At 49.5% G+C, this 11,090-nt stretch overlaps 1 protein-coding gene across 1 annotated transcript in view; it reads right to left on the bottom strand.

Annotated features, from left to right (window-relative positions):
- The window catches only part of LPCAT3 (lysophosphatidylcholine acyltransferase 3), a 34,571-nt gene that overhangs the window by 1,510 nt on the left and 21,971 nt on the right, over positions 1 to 11,090 (bottom strand). Inside the window, exons 2-12 of the mRNA XM_052640015.1 lie at positions 5,305 to 5,412; positions 4,437 to 4,543; positions 3,682 to 3,775; positions 3,526 to 3,563; positions 2,972 to 3,150; positions 2,055 to 2,163; positions 1,422 to 1,508; positions 1,092 to 1,258; positions 525 to 672; positions 289 to 447; positions 51 to 173 (exon numbers count right to left, since the gene is read on the bottom strand). Coding sequence (XP_052495975.1) covers positions 57 to 173; positions 289 to 447; positions 525 to 672; positions 1,092 to 1,258; positions 1,422 to 1,508; positions 2,055 to 2,163; positions 2,972 to 3,150; positions 3,526 to 3,563; positions 3,682 to 3,775; positions 4,437 to 4,543; positions 5,305 to 5,412 — 1,313 coding nt within the window. The 3' untranslated portion in view covers positions 51 to 56. The remainder of the gene's footprint in view (positions 1 to 50; positions 174 to 288; positions 448 to 524; positions 673 to 1,091; positions 1,259 to 1,421; positions 1,509 to 2,054; positions 2,164 to 2,971; positions 3,151 to 3,525; positions 3,564 to 3,681; positions 3,776 to 4,436; positions 4,544 to 5,304; positions 5,413 to 11,090) is intronic.

Here is an 11,090-nt window from a genome sequence, read left to right as displayed (position 1 = left end):
GTCTTCTGTGACCTGATGGTTGACGCTCAGTTGTAGGGAGGTGTACTTACCAGGAATTACTCCATTTTCTTTAACTTCTCTTTCCTCGGCACCATCACTTTACGGACATAAGGCAATATGAATAGTAGACTCAAGAAGAAGACGTGGCCAAGGAAATAGATGGACTTGTACACCTGTGGGGACACACAGCCTCCGCGGTAGATGACAGCCTGGAACTGTCCCCCTCCCCGCTGCCCGCCTGACCTCTCAGCAGTCCCTTCCCCTCCTGGCGGGTAGGCCCCTGGCTACCTTCATCCACTTGTCCCACGTGAAGAGGCAGAAAGCGGTCATCGAGTAACCCATGAAGAGCCAGTGGATGGTCTGCTGCACCAGATAGTAGACGGGCTGCAGGACGGTGATGGAGGCCAACCTGCTCAGGACCGGGCTGTCTCGAATCAAGCTGGCAGCCTGGGGAGGAACGAACAAGCTCACTCAAACTTGCTCCTCTGCTCAGGGCCCCTCTGCCTGCCATCCTGAAGGCTCACCTGTCTCTCTACAATAACAATGAGGAACTCCATCTGGAAGCAGACCAGGTACCCTGAGTGGAGGCCGTGCCAGAGCGCCAAGAATAGCAACGACAGGCCCTGGGATAGAACTTTATTTCCGAGGAACTTGAGTCGCTTGAAGAAGTAGCTGGAGAGAAGGGTGAGAGAGGATGAGCCTCAGATCCATCCTGCCTCCTGGCGCCCCCAGTGGGGCGGGAAGGCAGTGTGCTCCGGTCACTTTAGAATGAAAGGCAGCCAAGCTGATAAGTCACGGTTTAGGCAGAGAACAGACTGAGCGAACGCTCAGCTGGGGCCCCGCTTGGTACAATGGATGATGACAGATGGCCTGCCTAGTGCCGAGGCTGCAGCGGAGAGTAGGGTGGGCCAGCCTTGTGCCCAGGCTGCTAACTACCTTGTTTCTGGTTTTGAAACATAACAGGAATGTTTCGGGGGCTTTGAGTTGGGACAAGAGTGGGCATGGCTGGGGGTGTGAGAGTGCCTGGAGGGGTCTGCCTGAAGTGGGGAACGGTGAAGAAATGGTGACACATCCCTGGCTGGGGCACTTACCGGGACACCCAGGCGTTGGTGTTGATGTTGAAAGAAGCAATGGTGCCCGTGAAGCGGGGGTTGGTTTCAAAGAGCCACACCTTCATGTTGGCGCAGGCATCCCACTTGGCGGTCCCATACTCGTCGAAGCCATTGAAGCCCAGCCCCGTCAGAATGCACACGCCTTCCTGAGGGAGCCGGGCCATCAGAGTCCCACCGCCACCCGGCTCCCTCTCCTGGCAGGTGGTCTGTGATCCCGCCCCTCTACCCCCCAACAGGTTCATCCCCTGTGATCCCACCCCTCTCTACCCCCCAAGCTGGTCTCCTGTGACCCCACCCCTCTCTCCTCACCGTGACCAGCCAACAGGTGACATATTTGTACAGCACGAACTTGCCCCAGAGCAGCATGTACATGCAGCGGAACCAGAAGCTGCCGTTCTTGAGAGAAGAGAACGTGGGTGGGTTAGGAACGCCAGGCCAGGAGCCCTGCCTTGCTCCCCCTCACACGTGTGGCTGACTACTCTGCAATAGGCCAAGGGGAACCCCTTGGAGAGGCCCCGAGACAGCGGGGCCTCACCTCCTTTCCTAGAGCGGGGGCACTCGGGCCACAGGCGCTGGGGGCTTTTACGTCCACGTTCATCATCAGTGAAGGAGATGGAGACGAGCCAGCATCTCTCCCCAGGTCCTGAGCTCCTAGTGCCCGTCTGCCCAGGGCCGGAGGGGCTTGGCCGGGTCGCCTGGCTGTTAAAGAGAATGAGCCCAAGCTGAGCTGCAGGGGGAGGTCAAGGTGCTGATATGCACCCGGCGTGGCCCTGTGCCCGCGAAGCTGTGCAGTGCTGGCTGATGGACGCCAACTCTTAGGTCTAGAGCAAACCCAGCAGGCAACTGGGGGTGGTGCTCCCACCTCTCAGCTATCTACGGGGGTCCTGGCTTGGCCACTGATCTCTGGTGCTGTTGTGCCGCTGCTGCTGACAAAGCACTCACTTCGTAGTCGTCGCTGAGGAGATAGTCTTCGGTGATGTGGGGGCTGAGCAGGGTGTAGCCCACTAGGTAGACCAGGCCCAGGGCCAGGCGCCGGAGAGCAGGTATGGTGCTGGAAAGGGACAAGCGGGGTCATGGCAGGTGATGGCAGAGGCCCCTCCCTCTGGCCTTCTCGAGGGCGAGCGCTGCCTCGGCTCGGCAGGAGGATGGAGCGTGCAAACCCTGAATCTGGGCGCTTCCCCTCAGGTCCAACGGACCTCTGGGTCTCCCTGGTGTGCTCGGGCTATGTGGGGACTGAAAGCCCGATGCAGAGCCCAGCTTTGGATCTGCTCCCTTCTCTCCTGGCTGGATCGATGCTCAGACACAGGCTGGCCAAAGTTCTCAGCAAAGGGATCTGCCTGGTAGCTTGATCAGTTTCCTGATTCCTGGTAGCTCAGATGGTAAAGAATCTGCCTGAAATGTGGGAGACCCAGGTTCGATCTCTAGGTGGGGAAGATCCCCTGGAGAAGGAAATGCAACCCACTCCAGTGTTCCTGCCTGGAGAATCCCATGGACTGAGGAGGCTGGCCGGCTACAGTCCATGGGACTGTGAAATACATAGATTTTGATGTATTTATCAACATTTTTTAAACTGGGAAGGTGGGTTTTAAAGGCAGGGACATGACTGCTTCAGGCAAAATCCTGTGGCATAAAAGTGTATTTTGAAGTTTGTACCACAGGGTTCGGAGGGATGGTGGGAAGTGACCCAAGCTGACAAGTGCCCACTCCCCTGCAGTGAGCAGGCACGGAGCGCCACTGGTCACAGGGCGAGAGCCTGGCCCAGGGCAGAGAATGTGGCCGGCCTTTGGAAGGTCACTTCAGAAGTGGCTTTGTGTCGGGTGAGAGGCCTGGACGGAGGTCTTGATGAAGGGGGCGATTACCTGTTTGGTATCTTCCCTGGGACATCGGTCAGCTCTCCCCTCACCAGCTTCATGTAGTGGTTCATGGAGAACTGGGGCCCCACCAGGAAGGCTCCATAGAAGTAGGAGAAGCCAGCGACTTCCAGCAGGGAGGGGACACCCCGTATGGCATATATCTGCTGCTCGGAGGTCAGGGATTTCTGTGCCGAGAGGAGAACGAAGAGTTCAGGACCCCGAGAGCCAGTGTGAGGGCTCCCCGCCCTGGGGCCCCACTGAACTGGGTTCTTCAAATAGAACCTCTTTGAGGGGATGACAATATGGAGAGGAGTCGGTGCTTCAGGGGGAAGTAGGTGTGTGTGGGGTAAGTTCAGCCACGGCCAGCTGCTGCCCTCTTCTGAGGGCCTCCCTGGCCGGATCTCTGGGCTGTGAACAAGAGCTGGACCCAGGCAGTCAGAAATGATGATCACACCACCTAGCCCGAGGGTGGGAGGGGAGGCCCCGCCCCTGATGATAACAGCCATCCTCCTCCCTTTGGGTTAAACTCCTTCACCTCTCTGTGGAGGGAGGGTGCTTACCTGATCCTTCCCTCCATCATAGTAGTCGATAGCCAGACCTGCAGAGAGAGAAGGTGTGGGTGGAGTGGCAGGAGGGGGCACAGGATTCGGCCAGTGGACTGAGGGTGGGTGGGAGGATGGGAGGGGCGTGGGTGTCAGAGGGGACCCACCACTCACCGATCAGCTTCAAGGTCAGGACACAGTGTGGCATCGTCCACTTGATGTCGTAGGTGCCGGTGGCTGTGTTGTAATATCCGGCCAGAAGGTAGCCCTAGGAGAGGGGCAAGTATTTATTTATCCCACCAGCACTACAGTGGATCTCCCCCTGCTCTGAAATCCAAAGTATTCTTTCACTTTTCCTTTCTTTTGCTCTAGAAACTGAACCTATAAAGGGGAAGGGATGTCTTCAGGGTTTCTCAGCAAAGTGAGAGCTAAACTGAGTATTTAAAGGATTAAAATTTTTTTTTTTTAATTTTTGTTTCTTTTGCCTCACCGCATGGCCTGCGGGATCCCAGCTCCCTGACCCGGGATTGAACCCTCGGCAGTGAGAACTCAGAGCCCCAACCACAGGACCGCTGGGGACTTCCCCAAACTGACAACGCAGATGCTCACATCCTGCAGCTCATTCCAAGCGGGTCTCCCGCCTTGATTTTCAGGGACTCCCCTCGTGCACAAATGGCTGCACTAATCCCAGCAGGCTCAAGAGCCCTGACGGCGGGGTCCAGGGCAGAGGGCCAGCGGCCGCCCCTCGGCGAGGTGGGCGGCCTGCAAGGGACGCTCCCGGGGCCTCTGGACACTGACCCGGAGCCTCCTGCTGAGGGTCGCTGCGCATCTCCCGGTCCACAGCTTCTTCTCCACCCCAGCCCCCGTCCTCCCCCCGCCCCCAGCCCGGCCGGCTGTGGGCCGAGCTGCCCTGGGAGAGAGACGTTTACCATCTGGACGCAGAAGGTGGTGAGCACAGCGGTGATGGTTCGGCCCATCAGCCGGAGGATGAGGAACTGCAGCACGATGCAGAGCAGGGAGTGGTAGAGCTGGGTTCCTGGGTGTGGAGCAGACAGCACTTTGTTGCCTGTTTTTCCCCCACCCTCCTTGCATTCCCACCCTTCCTGACACTTCTGAACACAAGAATATATACAGAAAAAAAAGAAAAAAAAAACTTTGGTATTTGGATCTTTCTTCTTTTTAAGGAGCCTCCTGATTTGGAGGAAGGGAAGAAAATTAACTGTATAAAAATACAGGACTGCCAGGGAGCGCCTGTATTTCTGGATGTTGGGCCTAAGGGATGCTCCTGGCGGGACTGCTTGGGTCTGTCGGCCAGTTCCAGCCCCAGCAGAGACAGACCGGTGCCTCTCTGTGAATGGCGTCTGTAAGGGCTGCTTTGTTGTTTTCGGCACTAAGTCGTATCCGACTCTTGCGACCGACCCTATGGAGTGTAGCCCGCCAGGCTCTGTCCATGGGACTTCTCAGGCAAGAATACTGGAGTGGGTTGCCATTTCCTTCTCCAGGGGATCTTCCCGACTCAGGGATGGAACCCTCGTCCCCTGCACTGGCAAGCGGGTTCTTTACTGCTGAGCCACCAGGGAAGTCCCTCTGGTAAGGGTAACCATTCTCAAAATGCTTTTATCTGGGAGAGAAATGTACATGAAGGGAGAAGCTAGGCTGTGTTCCTGCCCATAAACCCTCTCTTTGCTCCCAGAGCATCACAACTTCTCTCTCCACCAGATTCCCTCCAGGACGTTTTGTTCAGGTCTGTTCCTTCTCAGGCTCCCTGTAATTGTGGTGCTAACTCGGTTCACTCACCAAAGTTATAATAAGCGATTGAGAGGCCCGTAAAGGTGTGGAAAAGGTGGATGAGGTAGCTGTCCTTGTAGAAAAGGTAACGCCGATAAAATAAAGCCAAGGGGTAACCTGGATGGGGAGAAAGAGCAATAGAGGGTTACTCGTGCCTGGTGCCCTCCCGGGTTTGTTCTGGGAGTTGATCTGGTGTAACACCCAGCCCAGAGAGGAATGAAAACATGCATACTAAGGATGTCTACAGAGACAGCAACAGCACCCCTAATTATCAAAAGAAGCCTCTTTGTAAATACAAATTTAACATGGGAGATATTAGTTTTATATTGAGGCAATACAAACTGGGTCCTATGACCACGTTTCCTTTACCGCTTATTAAATATTGCTAGGAACTTTCTCTTGCATTTTTCTTGGATGATAAAAGGGACTGAGAGTGCCCAACTGTGCCCAGAAACGCCGTTTTACACCTTGATGATTATAATTCCATCACTAGCAGAGTATTGTCAGTCACATTATTAAGAGAATAAATACAAATGATCCCTGGCTACAGACGGGGTTGCTGTCGGCATACACAGTTGCACAGCAGTTAGTAGGTGGGTACTCCTCACACACTTGAGGTCTGGGCACTGCCCAAGCTAATAAATCTATTTAGGTATACTGGAAAAATATCTTCTGAAGCCATGATTCAAGGTATGGTCCAAGGGTTATGACTGAACTACAGGAGATCTCTTGATGGCCGTGAACTGAGGATGCACAGCCAAGGGTTGCTTACCGATCGGGGTCAACAACACTGGGTGTTCCTAAACTAAAATTAACGCGTTGCCTTGTTTTACTGCAGACTCACAGCCAGTGTTCCTCACATCAGCCATCATGAAATCTGGCTGATGGGCTTGGCAACCTTCCTCCTGTAGTGCACGAGTAGAGAGTTGGGGTCCCTCCTGTTGTTTGGAACCCAGTCTATCATTGCATAATTAGTGTTCTTGAGTTAGTCATGGTTTATAGCTGCTGCAATTCTTGCATTTTTGGCTGTATCTCGGGGCTTGTGGGATCTTAGTTCCCAGACGAGAGGTTGAACCCAGGCACCAAGCAGTGGAAGCTTGGAGTCCTAACCACTGGACTGCCAGGGAAGCCCCTGCAATTCTTAACTTTTCAATTGTAAGTTGCAGGTAGTTTATCACTGGTGATATAGTTGTGAGTTTGCTTAACTGCAAGGCTTAGATGAGCGTCATACATAAAGTGCTGAATTAAGTGAATGAGTAAATGGATAATCATGTTATACGTTAGCTAATGTTCTCCTAATTATTTTCCCCATAACCTTTTTTTTTTAATATACTTATGATCACAGGGATTTCTCTGGTGGTCCTGTGGCTAAGTTTCTGTGTTCCAAATGTAGGGGGCCCAGGTTCGATCCCTGGTCAAGGAACTAGATCCCACATGCTGCAACTAAAGATGCTATGTGCTGGAATTAAGATCCAGCACAGCCAAATAAATAAATAATTAAAAAAAAAACCAACTTCTGATCACAACCTGTATACTATGTATCCTAGTTTTTTCACACAACAGTGTATTAGACATTTATCTTCTTCGCGGTGGCAGGATCTACTGGTGTCCTTTGAATGCTGCTCTCATAATGGGCTAGGCTCTTTATCAAATATATAGCTTCATGGAAACGGTTGATTCTGTAGATAATTCTGTGGGTGACTGGCTCATTTGCTCATTCATTCATCTGACAGATGTTTATTATGTGCCCACTACATGCCAAGCGTTCTGTTTATAGAGCACAGAACGAGGGAGGGGGTGGCATGGAATGGTTTATGTTCTAGCCACCTAAGGTGAAGTGATGTAGGGCTGCTAGTCGAGGGGAGGGAGGCAACTGTGACCCTTTCACAGTCAGATGAATGAGTAAAGGAATATGACAAGCCTCATACGTACCACGTGGGCAGAAATCTTGTGGGACTAGCAGCAAGATTTGCTAAGAACCAGACCCAGGTACTAGAAAGTATATATAAACACCCAAATGCCTTACATCTTTTGTCTTTTATTTTTAATGTTTTAGGAATAGGGGCATAAATGAACAAAAACAACAAATAGGGTGGATCTTAATTACCTAGAGTACTCATAAAAAGGTTCCAGACAGCTAAGAGTTTACCCTTTAAAGCATTTAAAGGGTTAAAAACCTTTAACCAACTGAAATCACTAAAACCCTTCATCATCTGGGATGCTTCGAGTTGAAAAACACAACACACATTACTCTGCCTCCTTAAATTGAATATAACTGGACATTTTCTTGGTGATCTGGGTCATAACTGTTCTAAAGGCATGATGGCTTTAGGACCTCCTGGGGTGTGCCCACACTGTCCTACATTCTGAGTCCTTATATCCATTTTCCATACTTATCTGCCCCTTTCTTTGCTATTCAGGGATCTACAGTCACCTCTTGATCTTTCAGTGCCAAGAATAGTCGCTCTTCCTACTTCTAATTTACAGCAGGCCTTAGAAGTCTTAACTTTCTTTTAAAGGTGCAAAACAGACAGACAGACAAGATCTAAGACAAGAACAAAGGCCTTGGTGTCTTCCTTGCAGACTTAGTGCCCAGCCCTCGTAACAGCTGTTCTGGCATTCAAGGCCCTTTCTCTGTCTCCTATTTTTGGGTGTACTTGGGGGGCGTTGAGTTGGGTGAGGAGTTCCATGCAGGTGAAGTCTGACTGCGTACCAGGAAATGCACTGATAAGGAGATGGATTAATTGGGAGAAAAAGAAAAAGAGTGCAGCAGGCCAGGTTACCAAGGACAGGAAGATCATCAGAGAGAACAGTGGGGCCTCCAGGCTCTGGAAGCTGCCAAGGGGAGGAAGGAGCTGTGCTGGGCGAGTTGCTGTGACAACCTGGAGCTGGTTGTCAACACGGTACCCTGCTCCCCGCTGCTGCTCAGCTCGGCAAGCTTCGGAGCCTGGCTGCCATTCATCCCATCGGGGATGTGCTGTTTGCGGGGAGGGTGTCATCCTACAAGCTGCTTCTGAGTCTCAGTGCTGCTGTGTGGGAGCCGACGATTGATACAGTGGCTACAGTCACCTGAAGAATCGCTAAAAGAAACCAACAGAAGCAGTTCTCACCCACCCACCCGCCAGTCTGATGCAGTAGGTCTGGGTGGCCCTAACGGGCAGCCAAGGCTGAGAAGCTCTGCCTTCTTAAACCCTCGTGCAGGGCAGGTCCTGGGGAGAAAACCCTGAGCTCGATGACTGGGGGCTGCTGTTTTCCCTGAGTGGCACCCAACAGGCAGAGGTTTGCTCTCTCAACCTGGTATGGAGGCTTTTTAGAGCTTATGTGGCCGCCACACTAGAACAGTTTCTTCTATTTGATTGTTTGTTTGAAGGGGGACCCTGGGGACTTCCCTGGTGGTCCAGTGGCTAAGACTCTGTGCTCCCAATTCAGGGGGCCCGGGTTTGATCCCTGGTTAGGGAACTAGATTCCACAAGCAGCAACTAAGAGATTGCATGCCACAACTAAAACCCGGCACAGCCAAATAAAGAAATAAATATAAAAAAAATAATAAAGGAGGACCCTGCAGAAACTTATTAGCGGACGAAGGCTGAAGATCAAATCTGCACCCTAAACTCGGGATTCCCAAACTAGAATGGGTACGCCAAGAGCAGACTGGGAGGCACTCACTATGCTGTGACCCTACAGCAGACTGCTGGGAGGCACTGAACTTGGCCCCTTCAGGCAGGGGTCCTCAGCTTCCGGGATCCAATGATCTGAGGTGTAGCTGATGTAATAATAATATTAATAGAAATAAAACACACAATAAATGTAATGTGCTTGAGTCAGTCTGAAACCACCCTCTACCCCTCACTGCCTTGGTCTTTGGAGAAAACTGTCTTCCACAAAACTGCTCCCTGGTGTCAAAAAAGTTGGGGACCGTTGGCTTCAAGGATCCCAGTACATGGAATGTATGTACCCAGCTGGTCTCCCCAGCTTGTCGCCGGACGTCTCCTCAGGCCCCACTGCCGTCTGAGTCAGAAACTCGGATCTATTAACTGAGATTGCTAGTGGAGTTCATCCCTCTCTGGGATCTAAAGGTTGTGAAATTACTCATTAATCCTAAAAGGCCCTGAAGTTCCATGTGAAGAAACAGAAATGGACTGCTTTCATTCAAGTCTGATGAATTTCTTTGCCTCTCATCCTGTATTGCTATTTCTGGGCTCTCTGGGAATATGATACGACCCTGTTTGATCAGGCAATGGTTCATGTGACCTTGATGAAGTGAAAACAGAGCATGTTTTGGCAGGTGTGAGGAAGAAGACAGAACTAGAACTGCTATGTGTTGTCTTAGCCAGGTATTGACACTGGTTTTACCAAAAAGAAGACAACCACCTCCAACACCACACCAAGAGTTCAGAGAACACCCTCAGCATATATACAGTAGCCACTGTCAAACGTTTTGGTCTCAGCACTGCTGTTTTAAGAATCATGGAAAAAAAAAAAAGAAATAGAGTTAATTTACAATGTTGTGTTAGCTTCAGGTATACACAAACTGATTCAGTTATATATATATATGTGTGTGTATATATATATTCTTTTTTAGATTCTTTCCCATTATAGGTTATTATTAATGTAAGATATTAAATATATCTTCCTGTGCTATACAGGAGTCCTTGTTAATTAGCATCACCTTACACTCTTAAAAGCCTTCCACTGCAGGGGCCGTAGGTTTGATTCCTGTTTGGGGAACTAAGATCCCATATGCCATGCGGCACAGGCAAAAGAAAAGAAAATTAAAAGTTTTAAAATTATTAATTCATGAAAAAAATAATAAACCTATTACACATTAATACAAATAATGTACTCAATGAAAACAGCTATATTTTCTAAGTTAACCATTTAAATAAAAACAAAACCATTTAATGAAAAGAATGGGATTTTTTTTTTTTTTAACAGCTATCTGGCCTTTGCTAAATAGAACGCGGCTGGATGCTCAAAACTGCTTCTGAATTCAGTTTGTTGTAATATGTCATTTAGGCCAAAATATATGAAAAGAAAAATCTGGCTTCACAAAGATATACAGCTGGAAAGAGAATCTTAATAACCTTTTCAGATAATTTTGGGTATTCTGTCTTTGATAACATACAGAAAATCAAAACTCAGCAAATAAGTAGTTTCTTAAAGGTTAGTCGTAACATGGAATTTGAAATCATATCAATGAGCTTTTCACACTGTTACATTAAAATCCACAGGTCTCTCAGGAGCTATATATAGATCTTTTAGCCAGGTCTGGTTTTTTAACAGTGTGCATTGGTCATTGGTAAAATATTGGTTCACTGAGTTAGGGAGATCTTTCAATCTTAAGACATCCTTATAATACAATATTGAAAAAAAAAATCACATTTCTTAGTATTACCATTGATTTTCAGCAGAAAAGTCTTTATAAAATGGGAAATTGTCTAGCTCATGGTAGCAAATACAAGTTTTGCAAAATTCAAATTTTCACTTGAAATTTATCATTGATTACAAACACTGTCAGTTATGTTCCTCGAAGTGACAGGCTCACTTTGCACATTTCCAAGAAACTATCTGCCAAATGCCCAGTCTAAACGACCAGTATGTCTATCAGTCATTCCTTCACCTGAAAATGGTGTTCTGTGAAAGAGAAGCTGTCAGTTCAACGCGCAGTGTGAGCCAGTGCACAGGTGCTTTGCCTTGAGACACTTCTGCTTTGGGACAGAGGGTGTTCCATGCACGTGTCTCATTTCTTCAAACAGAATGTTAAGAAGACACGTACTCAGGGTTGGGATATTGTG

This window comes from Budorcas taxicolor, chromosome 5 (assembly GCF_023091745.1).
Source record: "Budorcas taxicolor isolate Tak-1 chromosome 5, Takin1.1, whole genome shotgun sequence".
NCBI lineage: Eukaryota > Metazoa > Chordata > Mammalia > Artiodactyla > Bovidae > Budorcas > Budorcas taxicolor.
Note: the sequence above shows the minus strand (reverse complement) of the source record. Positions and strands in the feature narration are given on the sequence as shown.